At 34.2% G+C, this 24,508-nt stretch overlaps 1 protein-coding gene across 2 annotated transcripts in view; it reads right to left on the reverse strand.

Moving 5' to 3' along the window:
- Positions 1 to 24,508, reverse strand: part of CA8 (carbonic anhydrase 8) — a 146,582-nt gene that overhangs the window by 33,148 nt on the left and 88,926 nt on the right. The window contains exons 8-9 of one of the 2 annotated variants that reach the window (XM_007487085.3): positions 21,787 to 21,960; positions 12,200 to 17,903 (exon numbers count right to left, since the gene is read on the reverse strand). In XM_007487085.3, the coding sequence (XP_007487147.1) occupies positions 21,826 to 21,960 (135 nt within the window). In that variant the 3' untranslated portion in view covers positions 12,200 to 17,903; positions 21,787 to 21,825. Of the gene's footprint in view, positions 1 to 12,199; positions 17,904 to 21,786; positions 21,961 to 24,508 lie in introns of those variants that run through there. The other variant, XM_001368314.4, reaches the window with a different exon arrangement.

Raw genomic sequence — 24,508 nt, forward strand, 5'->3', positions numbered from 1 at the left:
TGAGATGCAGAAGGAAATGGCAAACCAGTCCAGTATCTTTGCCAAGAAAAACCAAATGGGGTAATGAAGAGTTGGACACAACTCAAAACAAAACAATAACAACAGAACAAGAAAAAACTTGTAGCTAAGATAGAACATAGAACTTATGATATTTATTGCAGGGAATAATAGGATGGAACTTCAGATTAAAATCTGTGATAAAATGAAAACGAATCCATAGCTAGAGAGCAGATTTCAAATAATTTAGAGGAAAGATATTTAGGAACCCATGGTCTCAAATTTTAAAGAAGTAATTCCAGAAGAAATGGACAGCTGTCAAAAGTGAATTTTTTAAGACAAAGAGAAATTTTGTTATCAGGAGAAAAAGACAGAGAGGTGTATGAAGAGATTGATGTGACTACTGAGGGAGTTCATCAAACAACTCTAAACTCTTAACTATAAAAGATATGTACAGAAGAAGGAAATCAAAGTAATAATCTGGATAAAAAGATATACTACAAACTTTTAAGAGGAATATCAGAAATACTTGAAATGATCTGAGACTGGTGAGAAAAACTAAAGACAATATTAAATATGAGGCATTGTTGTTTTTTTATAATATAGTGGTGTAAGAGGACTGCTACTTGAGGTGGAAGGGACAATAAAAAAATCTAAATACAAAGCAGATCTATTCCACTTTTGTTCATTTGTTTAATCTGACTAAAGACTGATCTTTGGACTCAAAAGAATAGGAAAAAACCAATACGGAGTTAATGCACAACATAAGTGAACAGATTGTTAGAAACCTACTGAGTTCTAGTTAACTGGCACAAGGGAAATTAACCTTGGAGAAGTTCCCTGAGTACTAAAAGAATTGTCAAATGTGATTATTGAACTAATGTCAGTGACTTTTGAATGACTATACAAAGTGATATAAATACCACAAAATTTTAGAAAGTCTTCAGTTAACCCAAGATTGAAAAATTGAAAGAAAATGAATTTTGCAAACTATGATACATTGCATTGGTTGACTTTGATTATTGCAAACATTCCACATTATGAAAGGGACAGCTAGTAAATATATAAATAAGGAATTACTAACCAGAAAGAGCCAGCATAGTTTTGTCAAGAGCAAATCATATCAGACTAACTTCATTTGCTATTTTGACAGGGTTACTACATCTAAAAGTTGAGAGAATGATATAAATATCGCCAAGGTTCCCAAACTGAACACAATGATTTTCAACCTTGATGAAAAGCTTGCTTTTTCTTTTGAAATTATTTTTTATATTATCTACTAAGTTTAAATAATTTTTTCAATTATCTACTAAGTTAATATTAAAATTCTAAGTTGTTTGAACCTAACTACATAATAAATGGAACCACTACATATTTCTTTTGGTCTAAGAGTGTCCTGAAAAAAAATTACTAAGATGGTAGGGGCTAAAGAAAGTTTGAAAACTTCTGAGATAACACTTTACTTATCATTTATTGGACACTTTGGACTCTATGTCTAATGGCATCTCAAACACAACATGCCCCGAAGAGAAAAATACATATATATATGTGTGTGTATATATATATGCATAATTAGAAAAAATTCTTTTTCAATCTTAATCATAATATCATGATTTCTTACTGATAGGATGTGCATACTTGTTGGGCACTACAGAACTTCTCAGACATTGGAATCAAATTGGATAGTGCCACCTTCATTCTCTTCTGTGATTGAGCAATGTGGTAATTCTGTGCAGTAGTAGAGATTATGATTCATTTGTACCTTCTTATTCTGGTGGATAAAATCTTCTCTTTCATTCTCAAGACTCCTGATCTAGCCATGCCCGAGATATCCATAATTAAGCTCTATTTTTCACCTTTGGATCACTTCCCTAATGGTCAAACTCATTTTTATGAATATACCACACTCTTCCCCCCTCTGTATACATTCACTCATGTAAAATATCTAAGCTTTGTTTTCTCTAAGCCCAGCTCAAGGCAAATATCTTCCATGAAATTTTTCTTGACTACTATAGACCTGGCTGACCTCCTTTTTCTCTGAACATCTATAATATTTATAGTCTGTAACAGATCATAAGATATTGTCTTCTATCATGATATAATTATTTCACTTATTAATCTTGTTTCCATTTTGAGATTTTAAGATTCTTAAGGCAGTAGGAATGACATTATTTTCCTGTATTCTTCAACATGTTTATTACAGAAAAATAAAACAGAAGAGAGAAAAATAAAACCCAGAGCAGAGTCACAGATCCAGGTTAAACTATGGAGAGGACTCACAGTGGAGGGAGCTTAAAGGTGGGAAGGGAACCTACAGTTATATGCCAGGGCAGTTAGGGAACTCAGTCAGATCCAGCTCAGACCTGACCTGAGACTCCCTACAGGGAAAAACCCAGGAATAGAAGAAAACAGTGGCTATATGGCATTGGGTCACAGAGTCAAATCCACACAGATGTGGGCTGTCTTGTAGCTAAGTAATCAAATTAGGACATCACCCCAAGGTGAAGCTTGCAATTCTGTTGCTTTGAATATGCAAAAATAACAGCCCATGGGGGCTAGGGCTAGCAACGTTCCACTGCAGCTCCAGCAAGTGACCAGCACACAGTTACATTGCTCAAACACCAGCCAAAGTCAAGAGTTTGCAGAACTCAGACCAGGAAGACTTTGTCCTAGATTAGAATACCTATGGAAACCTGAAACTTTGTACTCTACCTTAGCCACCCCCTGAAATCCATGAGAAAGTATCAGTAGAACCCCACATTAAACAAATCAGAACCAAAAAAGTCTTCTGCGTTCCTTTCAGATGTCCACAGCGCCTGACCCTAGTCCAGTAAGAAAAGCATAAATGAGTAAATATGGATAAATTCCCATGGTATAAACATATTTTGGTGCTAGAGAAGAGAAAGGAAGAAAAAGAAAAAGAGGAAAAAGAGAGAATGAGAGAGTGTGAAATACCAATATGTCTACAAACAGAGCATAAAAGAAAAACACAGGTTGGTCACAAGGTAAAATAGAATTCTATAAGAAATGATGCAGTGTTTTAAAATTATATTACAAATTAAATGAGAGTGCTAAATAAAAGAATTAGAAAAGAAAATGAGAGTATTACAGGAAAGGCTTGGGATGAGAATTACATCAAGGATCCAATTAGTGTAAGACATAATGAACTCCTTGAAGTGGTCATATTATTTGAACTCATTCTGCATATTTCCATTGGGTTGGGACTAATTACCATATTTTACATAATTATAACTTCAAATACTTCAAATTTGAATACATGTTTCCACTTCAGGGGCTTCATTATTCATGCTAATTAGCACCTATCTGTAGTAGCTTTAGGACAAAAGAGGTACAAAACCCTACCCAAGTAATATACTCTTTAAAAATTAAAATGAACCTACCTACAATCTGATCAAAGAAGAGAAATGAACAGTGTGTAAGAAAATATTTATGACAGCTTTTTGTGTAGTTACAAAAAAAAATGGAAAATAAATGAATGCTCAATATAATACCACATTGTTATAAGAGATGATGAAATGGATTAAGAGAAGTCTGGGAAGATTTGAGAGAATGGAATCAGAATTACTTGGAGCAGAACCAAAATTATATATATATATATATATATATATATATATATATATATATATATATATATATATATAACAATGACATTTTAAGAACAAACAACATTGAAAAATATAAAAACTCTGATTAATGCAATAATCAATCATGATTCCAGGAAACCATTGATGGTGCATGCACCTCACACTCTGACAGAGAGGTGACAGAGCTAAGATGCAGAATGAGATTTTTGTTCACAGCCAATGTAGAAATTTATTTTTCTTGATTATGTATATCTGTTCTGTGTTGTTTCTTTTCTATCAGTGAAAGCTATAAAGTTTGGGGAGATGGAATGGGGATAAAATAAATATCTGTTAGTTAAAATAATATTTTAAATAAATGGCTTATAGTTGTTTTGAACACAATATTGTTGATGAGGAAACCTGCATGTAATACAAAAGAATTTCAAATTAAAACATAATAGCTTCAATTGATGATATTGTAAAGTTTCCTTAAATTGCTGAGTAAAAAGTAATTGAAACACAAAACTAAAATAAGTAGAGTTTTATGACATCTTGTTCTATTTTACTTTATCTTAAAGTATAAAAAATATTAACCCATAAATTGAATGGTAGAGCATGCAAGGAGGAGTGAGAATGGATGAATGGATGGATGGATAGAATAGACAGTTAGAATTAAACACTTAAAATGTAGTTAAGCCCTTGGAATGCAAATAGAAACAAAAGTATGGAAATTTAATAATAATTAATAGTACAGAGAGGGATCATAATCAGAATTATTTCCCTTACTTTGAGCCTGAAGTTTATTTTCCTCCATTTAATCATACCAACACTTCTGACACTGTGATCTCACCCATCCAATTACTCAAATTAAAATCTATCCACATCTCCTTACCTTGTTTCCCAAAATCACTCCATTAAAGCTCCATCCATTGCACTAGAAATCTTTTTCCAAATCTTTTAATATTATATCAGAATCGATATAGCATTGTAGTTCTCTATTCATCATCCTTTGGTCTCTTTAAATGGCCTTCCAAAAAAATTGCTTTGAATATATTTTGTGTGTACCGATACATGCACATGCTGTCTCTTCTGGCTAGATTATAAGCTCCTTGAGGACAAGGGTAGTTTCTCTTTTTCTTTATACTATGCAATATATATATTTATACTATGCAATATATAAATTGGGAATAATAAGTAGAAATAAGGCACTAGAATTAAGGAGAAAGGAGAAATGGTGCATTTAGGTGAGATTTTATCTGAGACTTGAAGGGAGCCAGGAATTAACGAGGAGGAAGGAGTACATTCCAGGCATGAGGCTCAGCCAATGAAAATGCCTCAAGTTAGCAAGTGTAGTTTCTTATTTAAGGAACAGGAAAGTGGCCAATGTCACTGAGGGGATGTGGATAGGAACCTGGAGAGGGGGGAGTGTTAAGTGTAAAATGACTGAAAAGATGGAGGAGAGGGACAGGTTATAGAGAGCTCTGAACATCAAGCAGGATCTGATATTTGATCCTGAAGATGACAGGGAGACACTGAACGTCATTAAGTCCCAGAGCAGGTGACATGATCAGACAAAGACAAATGAATTTGACAGCTGAGTGGAGAATGGACTGGAATGGGGAGAGACTTTTAGAAGCAGAACTAACTAGCAGGCTTTTGTAAATAGTCCAGGTGTCAGGTAATGAAGGGTCTGCACCAGCCTGGTGGCAGGGTTAGAGGGAAGAAGGAGCATATGTGACAGATATTACAAAGATACAACTGAAAGATTTTGGCAGCCAGTTGGATATGGGAAGCATGAGAAAGAGGGAGAAATCAAGGATTTTACTTATGTTATGAGACTGGGTTACAAGAAGGATGCTGGTGCCCTCAACAGAAACAAAGAAGCATTGAAGGGAGAAAGACTTGGAGGGAAAGATAATGAGTTTAGTTTTATATACATGATAAATTGTACTTCTCAGACATGCCATCAATAATATGCCATTACTTTGTTATATCATTTATACTGGACTCTCCATGTAATCTATGATTTAGCCAAACTGGTCTTATATATGCCATTCCATCTCCTGTCTTTGCACAGATTTCTCCCCATGCCTAGAATTCACTCCGTTCTAACCTTTGCCTTTTAGAATTTCCAATTCTTTTAAAGTTTGCCTTAAGCACTACTTCCTACTAAAGGTCTTTTCAGATATCTCCATCCCTCACTAGCTACTAGGGCTATCACCCCAGCAGATTGATCTTATATTTACTTTAAATAGATAGATAGATAGATAGATAGATAGATAGATAGATAGACAGACAGACAGACAGACAGACAGATAGATAAAATATACTTATATTTTAACATCTCTTTCTGATAAAGTGTAAGCTCTTTGAAAGCAGGAGTAATTTTTTTAATGTCTTCTCAGAACCCAAAACATCGTCTGGGCAGAGTAGTCGCTTAATAAATTATTGGTTACTTATTGAGAGATTGATATAACTCTTTATTGATCTTTGTTTTCTTTGGAAACACTGATATTCCATGATTCATAGGTATAAATTATTGTTGGGAGAAGGTCAATATTTTAAAAGCTGTGCTTTTATTCTACATTTCATAGAAAATTCCTGTTTTTCCATTTGCTCTTCACAAATATTTGCAAATTTTCAATTCATTTTTCCTTCCTATAAATAAGGTCACAAGTTAGAATTGCTTCCTTTTGTATAGAGCAGTGGTTCTTAATTTTGTTTATGTGATGGACCATATTGGCAATATAGCAAGGCCTATGAAGCCCTTCTCATAATATGGTTTGTAACATAAAAACAGAATTACAAAAGAAATCAAATATATGGAAACATAGTCATGAAAATACCAAAATACAAGTTCAGGAACCCCTAGTTACTACCTAACCAATTCCCACTATCTGTGCAATATGGTATTTCTAGCTCTTAAAAATATTGAGGTCAAAAGGAAAGGAACAGTAACCACACAACTGTTCTGATGCCAAAAGTTCTCCCAGAGAATAATCTGTTCCCAAGTTGATAGAGATACCAAGTCTCCCATAACTCCCTATGAGTGAGTATAGTTTACTATGGCCAATTAGTCCTTTAATCAGAATAGTCTAAACTGAAAGACAGAATCTGAAGGAAAGAAAAGTACCATCAGATTTCTTTCTATATCCAGATGAGCTATCTTTAAAACATAACAGAGCTTACTGGGTTATATTGTCCATAAAGTTCAAAATTAGAAATATTCCTGAGTCCATTCATTGACTTCAAGTGTTTGTTTTGATAAGATTCTTTGACTAAAATTATAATTCCATTTTGAAAAGCACCCAATTCCAGATAGAATTTCACAAAAATTTAATAGAGAGGGTGAATTTTTTTCATCTTTGCTTTAAAAAAATTTTTTGTTGGCTTTTACCTTTCTGCATCTTTGAACTTGAGCTCAAAAAGTCCACCAACCTCTGTCTCCCCTACTACCAGGGACTGTATGCATGCCCAACCATCTGTTATATTTTTAACACAGATGAAAGAGTTCTTCCTTCTCCTTGCCCTCTCTCTCCTTTTTCCTCTGTTCCCTTTAGTTCAAAGTAAATTTATTGCATTTTCCTACTAATATTGCTAGGTGCTTTTTTAAAATGTGTTTTTAAGTATTCGATTATTCATCCTAAGTAAAATTATAAATCAAAAATTGGGATTCATCTTTTTTATTTCAGGTCAATTTATATATCAAATTTATTCTTCCAACAAAATTTAGAATCATTTTTCCCAGATTGAGTTATATCTTTGTAATTCTGTAAAAAAAAAAGTTCCTAATTTCAAATAATAGGAATCCAGATAATCAATAATGTAATCTTGATCCCACTGTTCATGTCTTCCATTTTTAGTTTCCAAGTTTTTATCACAATGTGTGATTCATTTCACTAATTTTAGTGAAACTTTTTAGTATTTCACTAATTATTAATATCAAATTTATAAAACCACAAAATCTTAGCATTTTTCTCTAGTGCTTTTCCTAAATTTCAAGAATTACCCTTGCCTATTTTCTTTCAGGATATTCAGAAAAGTTGAGGATCAAATTAATTTAGTATCTAATATGAATGTCTTTTTGAGTTTTAAACTCAAATGTTTACAATTTCCAAATGTTTCTTTATCTTGTTTCTCATTTCTTAAAAGTAATTCTCAGATGCAAAATTTCTTGGCATTATTTTTCTTGATAGATATTGGCTAAGTTGAAAGCTCAAAACCTCAACCATAAAGAAGCATTTGTTTCATGTTCCTCCTCATTTACCAGCTGGTCTATTTCTCCCTAGTCTCCCTTTTCTGTGATATATATAGTTAATAAAAATTTAGGAAAGCATATTCATCATAGAGTCATAGAAGTGTAGAATCAGTGGATTCAAACAGACCTTGAGAGGTCACCTAGTCTAAGTCCTCTTCTCTAGTAAGGTTCACTCCTAAGCCATTTCAAAAAAATAGAAAATACTATTTTTAAAGTTCTCCAGAGAAGGAAATATCATTCATTGCCTTGAAAGCCCATACCAATATTTAACAGCTTCCTCTGTAAAGATACTTTTACTTACAACTAATCTAACTTCTTGCTGTAATTTAAGTCCATTTTACTTTAGTATGATCAGCTAATATTTGCTTCTGTGAACTATATTTAGAAAATAAAGTGTATATATGGGTAAAGAACAGCTTTTCAATCAGGAAATCTTTCCCTAGAAAATTTGATGATCTTAAAGACATCTGAAAATATCATTAGTGAGTAATAAGAAAAAGACCCATTATTTCTATCTAATAAGAACATCGTGAGAATCTTTTAAATTCTATTATGTTTCTAAAGACATTTTCAGATACACTATGATAGGTAAGTTGATTATACTTCGAATAATACTCTCTATAATATTCAGTAAATTCAGGCTAGACATATTCATATAACTTTCAATTTTCTCCCTAATGCTGTGTATCATATTAAATTATTAAAGTATGGAGAGTTCAAGTACCACTGATTGGAATTATAGTTATAACCCTGTCCATTTATACTGGAGAGATAATAGCTCTTTCCTGCTTGGTCATTCAGGGTTTGACCTTTTTTCTCTCCATGGCCTTCTCTTTTCTGAAATATTTTATTCCTTTCCATCTTATAACCTCTTAGGTTATAAAAGAAAATTGATATGAAATTGATGCTGGCTATAGCTTTAAGTAAAGCAAAAGAAGACAACATTATTAATTACAAAAGCACATGTGGAAAAGGGTTCAGCACAGTCAAGGAGGACTTCAAGGACCAAGAAAGAGAAATGAAGACAGATCTGACACAGGTAATCATTCAGAGATACTAATTTGGGATGTCTCCATTTCTTTACAGTTTGATTACTCTTCTATCTCTGGATTGAGATATGTTGTTCCTCATAGGAAAAAAATGACCTTTAAAAGCCTGTCATGATACTTAGAAAAAAGTAAACTAATTAAAAGATGTATCAGTTTATTCCAACAAGACTGGAAATAGCAGAAAAAAATGCAAAACTCAGAAAAGAAACTGTTTCTGGGGAATACTAGGACAATAAAATAACTGACTTCATTGAGTGTTTTTCTGTATGAAAAGACTTGCTCAGGAAGAGAATTCCACTATTAAAAAATAATAATAATCTTCACCAGAGAGAGATCATATCTCAAATCTGCCTCTAGTCAGAGGAAGGTGCAACTATAGAATTTAGGGATGTTAATTATCCTCCTACTTTAAGCCATTCAAACATAAAAATGAGTAACAGACCTGCCAAAGGGTAAGAGGGAATACCAAAGGAGCTCTTTAACATGAAGTCAAGGGTAGGGGAATGAGTTAATCTTAAGAAAATGGTCAAAGCTACATGTTGTTAAGATCAAAAACCAACTTCAGGATTCCAGGAGGTAATAAAGGTAAGTGAAATTTCTTGATGGGAAAGAAGTAAGTTTGTTTTCAGTTCAGTCACCAAGATGTATGCTAGTAGACCTAAACTAGAGGATTTATAACACCTGGGTGAGTTAGGGGGCTAATCCTTCAAACAAGGACAAAACTAGGATTCACAGAGCTTAAATGGTAAGAAAGCCACAAATCCTTTATGGGAATAATCAGCAAAGTTCTAGTTATCAGAGCCCCAGGATGTCCAAAACTTTTCATGTAAAACTCTGTCATCTTAGGACAGAACCAGCAAGCTACTATGGGTAAAGCACAGTTAAAATAAATCTGATTATTTAAAACAGTTTTTCAAGTACTAGCATGAATTTTTTTTGCCTTTTGAGTTCCAGATGCTTAAATGAAACATTCATGCTTTAAATTCAAAGTCAGACTGTCAAATCATTTCACTTTAATAAAAATTTGAATTACCTGCCTTAGGGCATTATTTAATATCAAATAAAAAAGTACACATTCATGAGTCTGATTTCCCAAAGTAATTTTTATGTAGAACTAAGACTAGATTTGTATTACACATTGCAAGATTAAAGGAACAAAGTATGTAATCACAAAAGCCTATGAAATGAAAGTTTGAGTCACTTCAGAAAGGTCTTCTAAAATTATATATAGGATAGAGATTTATTCATATTACTCTGAAAGATTCCAGGGGAAAACTACTATCTCACTAATCCTTTTAAAAAGGGTTGAAGGAGACTATGCTCCCCATGCCAATATTGAATTGAAAGTTAAATTGCACATAATTTTAATTTTTTTGAAAAATTATAGCATTCTTAAAATCTAATATAGTCTAAAATATATGAAACACACTGACATATGGATGTTCCCACTTCATTATACTACCTTGATCTTTGTTTTTATTAGGTATAACTGTTAGAACAGCTAATACTGTTTGGGAAAAAATCTAGGATTATATAGCAGCCAAACAATCAGGTAAGAGTTTTCTACAAAACTCTCCTCTATGACCATTGACACTTGCACACTACTCAAGAAACTTCATCATTTGCCCTCTGTCAATGCTAGGTGGTGCAATGGATAAAGTGCAGGGCCTGAAATTAGTTAAGACTCATCTTTCTGAGTTCAAATCTGTGCACAGCATTAGCTATTTGACCATGGGCAGGTCACTTAACCCAGTTTGCCTCAGTTTCCTCATACGTAAAAGGAGCTGAGAAGGAAACAAGAAACCACTCCAATATCTTTGCCAAAAAAAAAAAATCCCAAATGAGGTCATGAAGAATTGAGCACAATGACTCTAATCACAGAAGTTTATGTATATTATAACTTTAAGTATATAAGTATCTATGACCAGTATAATCATAGACATAGTTTTCTTCAGCAATATGTTGAGTGAAAATACCAAAAAGGGAAAAAGTAGGGCAACATATGTACTAATGGTTTTTACTAGTTTCATGATATATCTCCTGTTCAAAATCCCCTCCCTAAAGAAGAAATGCTTCATGAAGAGATTCTATATATGCTCTTATTTGGAGATGATATTATATTGATTATATATAATCCTGGAAAACTACAGAGTCTCCATAATGACATACATGGTCACCCAAAAGAGATCATGCTGGCCATCCATATCTGAAAAAAGAAGGCAGATGAAAAATGCACATTTTATGGCATAAAATTGAACAGTCAACCTATTTTTTCACTGATGCATATATTTTTGACAGGATTTAAAGGGCCATGGGTGGGCTTCACTGAGTCCTGAATCGAATAAGAGATCAGGTCAGATTGCTTTTGGAAAACTGTGAAACCATTTCATTGACCCTATAGTAATCACTGTCACAAATGTTCATCTCTTAATTTAGATCAAGAAATTTAAAAATTGAAGGCTGAACTTGCATACTGTACCTTAAAGACTCTCCACAGTAACATAACAAATCACTGATTGTTCAGCCTCTACCAAAAGACCTCCATGATGGGAGAACCTACCTCTCTGTGAGGCAACTAATTCCACTTTTAGATAGCTCTAAATAGTAGTAAGTTGGATTTTTTTCTCTCCTGATTTCATCACTAAATATGCCTCCATGAAAGCTTCTGATTCTCCTCACTGGGAATAAATATAACACATCAAATCGTTTCTCCCCATGGCAACTCTTCAAATACTTCAACAAACAGAATTATCAAATATGAATCTTCTTTTCTTTAAGTTAAGAATGAGTTCCCTTAACCAATCCTCACATGTCATAAACTCAAGGCCCTTCACCATTCTAATTGTCCAGCTTTGAACACTTTGCACTAATCAATGTCCTTAATTTGTAATGCCCACACCAGAACAAAATACTCCAGGTGAGGGCTGTTAAAAGCTTCTTCAGTAGGATAATCACTTCCCTATTCCTGGAAACTATGCTTCTTCCTGATGTAACCCAACATTGCTTTCACTCTGGTAGTTACTATGTCCCAGGCCTGCCTCACATTTGGCTTGCATTCCACCAAAACCTCCAGAACCTTTTCAAAAGAACTTCTGCCTATCCAAAGTTCTCCCTTTTCAAAACTATATAAAATACAGTTGTCCCTTGCTATATCGCAGTTCCCTTATCGCAGCTTCACTGTATCCTGGGTTTAAAATATAGATAGATAGATAGATAGATAGATAGATAGATAGATAGATAGATAGATAGATAGATAGATAGATAGATAGATAGATAGATAGATAGATAGATAGATAGATAGATATGTTTAGATATATAATTCTGTATGGAGGAGTTTTCACTATATGGCAGGACCAACCACAGCACTGTGTTCTGTATCCTGGGTACTGATTGGCTCAGCATTTATAAGAGTGTGGGAAAGGCTAATAAGAGTGTGGAAAAGATTTATAGGAGAGTGGAAAGGGTTTATAAAGCCTTGAAATATATATAAATAATAAAATAAATACAACCCACAACTTCAAGAACTTTTCACCTATCAAAGGGGTATCTGGAACATAACTCCCACCATAGGTGAGGGATCGCTGTACCCCAGTATAAGTCTTTATGTTTATCTTTATTGGATTTCATCTTACCTAATTAAATTCAATGCTCTAACCTGCTGAGATCTCTTTTGGATTCCTGATTCTCTATGTTAGGTATCCCATTATGCAATCATACAATTTGATAAGCATGTTATTTATTCCTATATCTACTTGGAAAATTATAATACAGAATAAGACCAAGCACAGATTCTTGGGATACTTCACCAAAGACCCCCAGCCATGTGCTCAGTTTCAAGTGAATTTTTGACAATTACTCTTTTAATTCAAACAAATACTTTTTATTTCATTTGATTCTAGTATATGGTTGTAATGGAATACTACTGTTCTCTAAGAAATGATTTGAGGATGATTTAAGAAAGGCCTGGAAAGACCTACATCAACTGATGCAAAGTGAAATGAGCAGAACCAGGAGAACATTGCATGCAGTAAGTAATATTATATGATGAACATTTATGAATGACTTAGCTATTCCTAGAAATACATTGATTTAAGAAAATCCTCAAGAACTTATGAGGAAAAATTCTATCGACCTTGTAAAGATTAAAATTTTGAGAAGCTGAGAGAGGTAGAAATTAATTTCTCTCTCCAAGGAGTATTATTTTTATGAGGTTTATTAAAGGTCAAGGGTTAAAGAAAATACAAGCAAGAGAAGCACATGCTAGGTATGCCATGAGGCCCACCCAAATTTCACTCACATCATGAGACGCATCTGTTTGCCAGCAGAGCCAGGAAGAGAAGAGCCCGATGTGGGTGGAGACCCTCTAAATAATGATTTTGCTCTTGGCCCAGGTAAGAACCCAGTGAGATTACAAAGCACTCTGGGGAAGTGGAGCAAGGATTTCTGGGGATTGAAGTCCTGGATTCAAGTCTATTTTTACAACCTCCAGAGAAAGAACTAATGAAATCTGAATACAGACCAACACACATTATATTTCACTTCATTTCTTCACTTTTCTTTCATTTGTTTTGAGTTCTCTTTCACAAAAGAACTACTATAGAAAGAGATATACACTATTATATATGTAAAATCTATATCTGATTGCTTGCTCTCAGAGAATGGGGAGAGGAGGAAGAGGCGAGAATTTGGTTCAAACAAAGAAAATAGAAGGTTAACATTAAGGTTAAAATGTTTTTCATGTAAATGAGTTAGAAAATAAAATATTAGTAAATTTTTAAAAATTTGATTTCTTTTACTTCTCCATCTTTTCTGAACATATGAGATATTTTATCATAGTTTTTGATGAAATATAGTTTAATTATATCAACTACTAGTATAGTAGTCCTGTCAATAAAGGCAATAAGGTTAGTCTGGTACATGTTCTTGATGTAGCCATACTTGTCCTTTTTCATCACCAAGTCCTCTTCCATATATCTGCCAATTTTCCCAGGAATAAAAGTCAAGTTCACTGGCCTACAGTTTTATACTCTTGTTTCTTCCTCTTTGGGACAAGATTTAGCCTCCAATCTTGTGGAACCTTTACATTTCCTAAGATTTTGCAAGTATCATTGCCAGTGACTCAGCAACCACAACTGACAAAAGTTTCAGGACCCAATGATGTTGTTCATCTGGTCCCACAGCTAAACGTTTTTGTCTCCTCACTTATCTTGAGTATCAACTCTACTAGACATTTTTGTCCTATCATTTCCATGGTGGCATAGAAAACCAAAATAAAATGAAAATTGAGTAGTTCTTCATTCTCTGTGCTGTCAGGTATCATCACCCCATCCAAACCAAACAAAAATTCTATCTTTTATTATCATCCTGTTTTTTAAAAATACCCTATTTATTATCCTTTACTTCTTCTCCAACTTTAACATTCTTGACAAGAATTTTGTAAATCGATACCTAACTCATATTCATGTTCTGTAACTTAGATAGGTTTCTGTCTTCTGAACAGTTCTTTCTTAAATCTAAGGTAGCTGATGAGTTCCTTGTGTATCTACATTGACATTTCCAGAGAAGTCTCATATTTTTTATCATTTTCCTTTCTGAATCACTTTATTATTTCTTTTTATGAACCTGAGCTTCTCCCAACCATCCTCAATTGACTTTCTCTATCTCACCCACCATAGTGGTTGTTCTGGATGTTTCTTCCCAATGCGCCAACACCTTTCTCTCCCCTCCCCACTCAGATGAGGACCTCTTTTCATACTTGATCAAAAATAACAACAATAAGACCACTCACTTCAAAGAAGTGAACATTTCAGTCAATAGGATTCCTTTGAAATTTGATTTCCAAAAATCTAAGGACTGTGCCAGTCTCTACCTAGTTTTCCTCTCCTTTATCACAAACTCTAAGATGGAGTGATCACACTAATAATCCCATTTTTCAAAATTATTTCTATCTCTTTTTTTGATCTTCATCCAAATACTGCCCATTATGCTTCTTCCCTTTGCATGTTTACTTTCTTCACATGAGTATATGCAATACTGCTTAAAACCTCTTTTACATATTCTGTTTGTTTTGAATACGGTATATATAAATCCAGGGCTATAATTCAGTCATTGGTTTCATCTCACAAAGTCTCAATAGAATTTATGAAGTCAAATTTGCCTGGTGTTAGAACCTCTAAGACTTCCTTTTGTTTACTGCCTAAACTTTGGGCATTTCTGCCTTGGCATTTTATTCTTTTCTTGTGTTTTGTCCCCTGTAAATTCCTGGATTTGTCACCTGCTATTATTTTTCCTTCTTGAGGTTATATCCTCTAATACCTACTTTGGGGATATACAAAGGTAGTCTTCTTCCTCCATTGTTCTTTTTAGGTTAAAGTCCTTTGGATTAAGTTTTCAAGGTAGGTGGAAAATACTTTAAACCAGATTTGTTAGGTATACTCCATCCCCGACCAGTAATCTTCCAATCCTTTATTAAGGCCATGATCCAGAAAGACTAATCCTATTTTCAGAAACTACATTCTTATTAAGCTATTTGCTTCCCAAATTAATTTTTCTCTTCTGCATATCCTCCCTAGGCAACAGAGGAAAAAAACACAATTTGGGTAATACTTTTGAGGTTCCTTCTGGTAGTATCATTTGTGCCCTCTTGAATCACTAAAAGTGAATAGCTATCATTCATTTGAATGTCTTAGAAGATTCTTTGTTATGATCTAAATACATGGACCTAGAAGAAAATAGACTTTTCTAATGTTCTTATTAGTTCAACAAATAGGTTCCTCAGGACATAATGAATAGGAATAGTACTACTACCACTCAGTCTGAATATTGCATTGGCATCCAAAAAATATATTTTTTTAAAAGGCAAAAAGAAAGCCTTGGGTTAATTGACTATAAATTCTATTGAATAGTCATAGATAAAATTATGCAGCATTACTTCCAAAGTTCACTTCTTTACTCCTAATCACATTCTTTTGATTAGAAATAGAAGATGACAAGAAATTGTGCTGAAAGGATCCCCTACAAATTTGTTATCTAATCACAATTAGGTCCTGACTAGATTAATTCTTCTACAACTGTCTAATGGATCCTCTATCTTACTCAGTACAGCCTATTCCAAATGTTCTCTTCTTTTTCCACGTCTTCAACACCATTCCCTCTCCTCTCTTCTTAATTGAGGACCTCTTTTCCTACTCAATCAAAACAACAATTAAGACCATCCACTTTGAGCTCCTTTTTCTCCTCTCCCAATCTTGCATCTCCCTGAAATTATTCCTCTCTATCTCCTGCTCTCTTGAAATCACTAAAGAAAAGGTAAACTTCCTTTCCAGGGCCAACCCTTGCACATGTAACCTTGATCTTATTTTCCCTCCCATAATTTCTAGCAAATTGCTCTCAACACTCTGTCCATCTCTAATCTTCACTCTCCCCCTATCAACAGGTTCTTTACCTGCAATTTACAAACATGCCTGAATCTTTCTCATACTTAAAAAAAATCATTAGATCCTCTAATCCTTGTTAGCTATATTCTTATACCTTCCCTTTCTTAGCCAAGTGACCTCAGATTTCAGAGATGCTTCACCAAAGTATACCTTTTCTTCACTTTTCTCATTCTTACTACTAGAATGAAATGAAAAATGAAAGTTGTTAGCCAGCATAAGAATTAAGAAGTTGAAGTAAATATAGTAAGTTGTTGAAGTAAATATAGTTGAAGTAAATATAGTAAGAAGTAATTCCTAAAGTGACTTTGTCCTTTTTACCTACGAAACTGTCAGAATTTTTCCACTTGTGAAAAGCAGTGGTTTTATTAGTAACCTTATAGTAGGAAAGCAGTCATAAAATACCTTCTTTTGAAGAATCTCTAGTGTTAGAAGCCATCTAAACCAAACCCTTCATTTTATAGATGAAGAAATGGAGAATAAGAGATGTCAAATGATTTGTCTAAAGTTAGACATGTAATAAGCATGAGAGGCAAGACATGGACCCAGGCCCCTTGACTTCAGAACCACTCTCAAAATTCCTCTGAAAAAGAGAGGAAGGAGCCAGGTTTCTCAAATAGAAAAGATTAAAAGATAAAAGTTTAAGTTTAAGACAAAGCAAGAGATAGAAAATATTACAAAATATAAAATAAATATTTTATTACATTAAATTAAAAAGATTTTGCACAAACAAAAGCAATGCAATCAAAATAGAAAGGAACTAAAAATTGGAGGGAAAAATCTTTATAACAAAAACCTCTGACAAAGGACTGATTTCTCAAATTTATAAACAACTAAGTCAATTGTACAAAAAATCAAGCTATTCCCCAATGGATAAATGGGCAAGGGACATGAATAGGCAGTTTTCAGATAAATAAATCAAAACTATCAATAAGCACATGAAAAAGTTTTATAAATCTCTCATAATTAGAGAAATATAAATCAAAACAATGCTGAGATACTATCTCACACCTAGCAGATTGGCCAATAAGACAGTAAAGGAAAATAATAAATATTGGAGGGTTTGTGGCAAAAGCAGGACACTAATGCATTGCTGGTGGAATTGTGAATTAATTCAACCATTCTGGAAATCAATTTCAAATTATGACCAAAGGGCTTTAAAAGACTGTCTGCCCTTTGATCTGGCAATATCACTGCCGGATTTGTACCTCAAAAGGATAATAAGGAAAAATACTTGTACAAAAATATTCATAGCCCCACTCTTTGTAGTGGCAAAAAAAATGGAAAATGAGGGAGTGTCCATTGATTGGGGAATGACTGCACACATTGTGGTATCTGTTGGTGATGGAATACCATTGTGCTGAAAGGAATGATGAAATGGATGAATTCCATGTGAACTGAAACAACCTCCAGGAACTGATGCAGACTGAAAGCAGCAGAAACAGGAGAGCATTGTACACAGAGACTGATACACGGTGGTACAATCGAATGTAATGGACTTCTCTATTAGTAGCAATGCAATGACCCAGGACAATTCTGAGGGACTTGTGAGAAAGAATGCTATCCACATCCAAAGAAAGAACTGTGGGAGTAAAAACACAGAAGAAAAACATATGATCAATCACATGGTTCAATTGCTATATATATGATTGGGGATGTTGACTTTGAATGATCACTCTAATAGAAATAGTAATGATATGGAAATAAGTTTTGAACAATGATACATGTAAAACCCAGTGGAATTGCTCGTCGGTTCTCAGAGGGAGAAGGGAGGAGTGGAGGGAAAGAACATGAAACATGTAACCATAGGAAAATATCCTAAATTAACTAATCAATAAAAATTAAAATTTTTTTTAATTTTAAAAAAGATAACAGCTTAACTGGCAGGAAAACTAATGAAAAATGGGGAAAATACTCTGAAAAAGACTTTACATACAGGTATAATTGTAGTAGCATGATCATTCTACCTTGTGCCTGCTTCCTACTTCCCTGGAAGACAAGAGAAGTAATAAAAGAAGTCCAAGTGAACTCTTCAAGGTTGCTTGGGAATGCTAGAGAAGACATCAATGCACATCTGTGACATTAACTACTCTGGTCCCCACTTCCTGAAAGTCAGGTATGTTACATCTTACCCTTTCCTTAGAGTTATCTTACACTGTTTTAGAAGATTGAGGTGTGTAGGGTCTAGATTTCACCAGTGGTGTTTCCTCAGGTTTGGGTGGTCCACTGCAACCTAGCTTCCTTTAGTTACTAACAGATTAACATTTACAAAGAAATAATTACTTCAAAATTACCAAAAAAAATTTACAAAATTACAAAGAAATAATTACTACAAAATTATTTTTAAAAATTACAAATATTCAAACTTACTACCTCCACAAATGGGAAGTATATTTCCCACCACCACTTCAGTCTTTGGAGATCTGGAGGGGATGAGGTTCATAGTATAGCTCCCACAGAGCACAATTTCAGTTCCCAAGTTGAAAACCCAACTCTCTTTCAAGTCCCAGAAGTCCTGGCTGCCCCAGGCTTCTTTGTAACAAAACAAAATAAAAATTTCAAACTCCTTTTGTATTTCTCAGTTTGGGCCAAAAGAGAGGAGATAAACAGTGATTTTTCACCCTGTCACAGAACAAGAAGAGCTTTCAGAAATGTATGTGCAGCCAGTTTCCAAGAAGCAACTTCTTTTGACTAACCAAGCCAAACAAAGGAGGCCAATTGTAGTCATTAGGAATTGGTAGGATGCAGGCTGCCTCTCTTTGGGGGAAGCTGATCCTGTGCAGGGCAAAAGCCCTTACAAATATAAAGTCACTAAATAAAAGAGATTTAAAAGGGAGGGTACTGTCAGGTGAAGGGATCAGGAAGAATTTAATATAAAAAGATGGTGATTGAGCTACATCTTGAAAGAGGAAACAGAATCTATGATGTACAGAGGAGAAAAAATAGCTATTCCAGGCATACAAGATGGTCAGAGCTTAAGTATGGAGGCAGGAAATGGAATATCATGTGAGAAGCAGAGAGAATACAAAATTGCTAGAGGCAATATCCATTGAGGCCAAAAAGATCTGTGGCAGTCAAGTTGTATGGTGCTTTAAAAGTTAAATAGACCCTTCTCTGATGATGAAAAGGAAAGGAAAGGCTGAGACATGTGTAAGTGAATTCTGTTAATAAAAGGGAAAAAAGTTAAATAGAGGAGTTTATATTTTATCTTAGAGGACATAGGAACCACTAGAGTTGATGGAGTAGAGGAATCACATGATCACATGATTAGGTTGATGCTTAAAGAGATTTACTTTGGCAGCTGTGAGGTATATTTGAGTGAGGGCAAAGACCAACTAGGAGGCAGTTGCAATGATCTTGGGAAGAAGTAATGAAGGCCTGAACTAAAATGGTAGCTGTGCAAGAGCAGAGAAGGGATCCAATAGAGGGGTGTTATCAAAATAAAAATGGCAATAATTGGCAACTGATTTGATAGGTGGATTCAGGGTATATGAGGACACCAGGACAAGGTTATAAGGCTGACAGCCTGGAAGAATGGTGGTTCTTTTGAAAGAAATAGAGGAATTTGGAAGAGTAAAGGATTTAGGGGGAAAGGGAATAAATTCAGTTGTAGACATGTTGAGTTTAATATGTCTCTGGAATATCCAGTTTTAAATGTCTAATAGGAAATTGGTGGTATGGTATAAAAGCTTCAGAGAGAGACTGGGGCTGGATAAATACATTTGGGAGTCATCTAGATACAGAGGATAATTAAATCCATGGATGAGGTTATCAAGATATAAAATGAAAAGGAAGAAGAAATGACTTAGGAAAGAATCTTGGGAAATGCTCAGTTTGGATGGGTGTAGATATGGATGATGCATACTGAAAAAGAGAGGCCAGACAAATAATAATAAATAGCTAGTGATGGCTAAAATTAATATAGCACTTACTGTATATGAGGTATTATACTAAGTTAAATAGACCCTACAATTATTATCTCACTTCATCCTCACAGCAGCCTTGGGAGATAGGTGATATTATTATCCCCATTTTACAGATGGGAAAATTGAGGCAAACAAAGGTTAAGCAACTGGTTAAGACAACTGTTGTTGGGACATTTTTCAGTCATGTCCACTTCTTTTTGACTATTCAAAATTAAATTCAGCAGGTAAGTGAGGAAAGATTAGGACTGAACAAAAACCATAAGATGCAGAAATTAAGTGGCACTTGATATAATACCAATAGTTAAAATTTACATATTGATTTAAGGCTTACAAAGACTTAATGCAAAACACATTTGATCACCACAACAATATTATGAGGTGGAAGCTATTATTATTCCTACTTTACAGATAAGGAAATTGTGGTAGACAGAAATTAAGAGACAAAGCTATTAAGGTTCATCACTTTATCTACCATGTGTCCTAGTGGCCTCCAACTGATATAATTCTAGAGAACAGTTTCTTTTGGGTGATGAGATCCAAAATCAGATTACAAAGGGTTGAGAAGTAAGAGGAAAAGAAGTATAATTGGCCAGTCAAAAGCTCTTTTAAGGGATATTGCTGAAAAAGTGAGAATGGGCATAGCAAACAGCTTGTGGGATGACAGGGTGTAGTGAAGGTTTAAGGATGGGAAAATATGGGCATATCATAAAGTAATAAGTATGGAAAAAGTTGACAGCATCTCTGCCATACATAGTTCTGAAGGACTCAATGCAGATAGATAATAAATGCTTCTGAATGAACTATTGATTATATCAACAAAGTATGGTCCCTCTTTTTCAGTCTCCTTTACTGACATCCATATCTCAACCCATCTTAACACTGGGTATTTCCCAAGATTCTTTCCTACTTCATTTTCTCTTCTTCCTCTACATTTAATGTCTTGATAACCCTTTCCCCATTTTATCTCTCCATTTTTCCAAGTTTTGAGCAGCAATCCTGGCCTTAGGGCATTTTATACTGACCCATCATGGATTTTATTTATAGCTGCCCCTAGTCATCTAGACTATCCCACCAACATGGTCAGTATCACTTACTTAGAGAATGAAAGTCAAAAATCAAACTTTCAAACTGCATTTATTTTGTTATTCATTAGCAACACTTCTTTTGTTTCTCTTTTTTAATACTTTTCATCCTTTGAGAGCTGTGCTGTAACCTAATGTGAATTATAATAAATTACCAAGCAATCATTTCCCATCAATGTTTCCTTACCACAAATTACTTATATTTGCCATCACTGGTATTAATGACTACCAAGGCAAGCAGAATATATAAATAATTTAAGGAAAGAAAAAAAAGAAAGACTTTGGCATTTCTTCTAATACAGAAAATATTAGAATAAACTCCTATTATAATTAATAAGGTTCTAAAGTATCCTAAATTTTGCCAAAATGAAATGTACTTCCTTAACTGCTAAATTATATTGATTATCGTGAGTAACTCACATTATTACATGCTTCATTTTCTTTAATGATCACATACCTGGATGAAGATTAATTAATTCGTTCTTATTCTCTTTGGCTATTGAAATGCAGCTCGGATTACTCTGTCACTGAGTGGTTGAGTGGGCCTGAAGTTGTCTCCTAAAATTCCATCACAACCCTCTAAGAGCTCTGCACCTTTAACATGGGTTCTCAGTCTTCGAAATTCCTCTATCTAAAAAGAAAACAAGACAAAAATCAATTAATATTTCATATAAGATGAAATAAAGCCGGGGCTTAGAAAGTCCTTAAAGGGTACATGATTTTCAACAGTCAAAAAAAGGAAAAATTCTGTTCATTCTTATTGGTCTCCAATTAGCCAATTCCTTTCCATCAAAGGGTGTCTAAAAGGAAAACAAAGCATATGCCTATCAGCAGAACAGAGACAATCCGAGCACAGATAACAAAGACTTCTCTGTCTGTTTATCAATCCTTAAACACACTTAGCTTCTTTTACTGCTAAAGTTGTACATGGGAAATTCTCTGTTCCTCACTCAATAACAGTCTAATGACACCCTCTCTATTATTAAGAAGGTAAGATTTGTCCTATTTCCACAATTCATTAGATAAATGTAATGACTATTTTTTCTATTCCCTAATTAAAGGTTAAAATGAAAATATAATTATAATATCTATAATGCCTTAAACTACTGGAAAACTTTGATAAATGGGAAAATACTGTTAAAGTATTTACCTTCATATTCAATAATGAAACTATTTTGCATATACAAAAAGCTCTTCTTTATCAAAGGATAACTAGGACTTTTCACATTACTTCTCTAGTCCTCAGAGGTCATATATACCAATTTTTTTTAATATTTCAAGCATCACAAGCCCATCTGTGTTTCAAAATCTTTTTTGAAACAAATTCAATTTGTCTAGTAAGTTAGTATATCTTTGAGGTTAAAATATCCTATTTAAAGGAAAGATTCTGTCAATTATTTATTTTGTTTACACAATACTAAAACCATATAACTTATTTTTTCCCTGTTGAAGCACAGTAGCTTGTGGTTTTGAGGAAGGAAATAATTTCTCCTCAGGGGCACTGAAAGGAAATGAATAGAGAAAAAAGTCATACTCAAAGGGGAGGGTAGAAGAATCATCTGGGAAGCAGTGATCTTATCCACTTTAAGGTGAGGATCATCTGGGAAGCAGTGATCTTATCCACTTTAAGGTGAGGAAAGGGAGGGAATAAGGAGTGACCTCGCTCTCCTCACCTTGGTAGAGGAACACCACCACCACCAAAAATGTACACTTATTAAATGCTTATTATATATAAGGCACTGTGCATACCTGAGGCTGCAGAGGTGAAAACTGAGAGTCCTTAAGCTCAGAACTTACATTCTACTAGAGAGAGAAACTAGTAGAACATGGTATAATTGAAGGTCATGAGTGAAGGAAGTAAAGAAGAGATCAAAGTTTCCCAGGAATATTTGAGGAAAGAGATAACACTAGTTTGTTCTCTCTGCTGAGGGGATCAAAGAAGCATTGGTCATATTTGAGTGAAGCCCTGGAGGAATATTGGTGGGGGGGTTGCTAGTGAATGTTTAACTAGATCTGGATGGAAAAAAGAAATCTACACATAACACACTTTAAGGTTTAATCTGCATTAATAATATTTTCTCCATTATTTTCTTAAATCAAACCAATCAACAAACAATAAATCAAGCCCCCAGTTTACAGCTTTTGCTGATTTTTGAGGTATAAATGCTGAACGTGGAAAATGAACAATCTGTTCTGTCAAGCTTGTATGAGCTGGATTCAGCATATTCCTGAAGAAATCTGAAAGAAAGAAATGAGGATGGACCATCTTGTAGTAATGAAGTACAGGCTGAACAAATACACCAAGAGAATAAATGTCAAGCTTGGGGAAATGTAGCAGTTCAGTTTTCCCAGATAAAAAGCATGTGTGGAGAAGAGTGATGTGAAATGAAGATTGAAAGATAGAAGGGAACCAGATTGGTGAGAGCTTTAGATGCGAGGCTGAGGAGTGTGTATTTTATCCTAGAATAAGTAAACTTGGAGTTGTTGAATATTTTTGAACAGAGAATAACATGGTCAAGCCTGTGCTTTAGAGAAATGATCTTGACATCTTTATAGATATTGAATTAAAGAGACTTTTAGATTTGGAGCAAGGAAACTAATCAAGAGATAGTCCAGTAATCAGTAAACTGAGGATTTGAACTACGGTAAAAGAAATAATAAATCATAACCATATTTATATTATGCTTTCAGGTTTGCAAAAGTCTTTATATATTATCTCATCCTCACAATTCTGGAAGATGTGTTCTCAGCCCCATTTTACAGATAATGAAGTTGGGGCTTAGAGATATTAAGTGACTTGTTCAGGGTCTAGTAGGTATCAAAGGAAGGATTTGAATTTGGGTCCCCCTGAATTCATTTCCAACCCCTTCTATGCACTATGTCATGTGAGTAAGGTGAAGGAGATTAATAAATGTATTAGAGGTAAAATCTAGCAGACTTCACAATTGATTAGATATGGACATGAAGGGAAAAAATGGATCCAAAGTTATAATCCTTAGGGACCAGGAAAAGTAGTGGTCCTCTCAACAGAAATAAGTTTAGAAGCAAGGTGAATTTAGGAAGAAAGATGGAGCATGTTGATTTCAGATGGCTTTGGAACAGCCAGGCAAATTAAGGCCAGGAGATAAATGGAATTGTTGACTGGACTTTAAAAAAGAACAGAGGATGCAGATATAGAC

The sequence above is a fragment of the Monodelphis domestica genome, chromosome 3 (assembly GCF_027887165.1).
Source record: "Monodelphis domestica isolate mMonDom1 chromosome 3, mMonDom1.pri, whole genome shotgun sequence".
In the NCBI taxonomy this organism is placed as follows: domain Eukaryota; kingdom Metazoa; phylum Chordata; class Mammalia; order Didelphimorphia; family Didelphidae; genus Monodelphis; species Monodelphis domestica.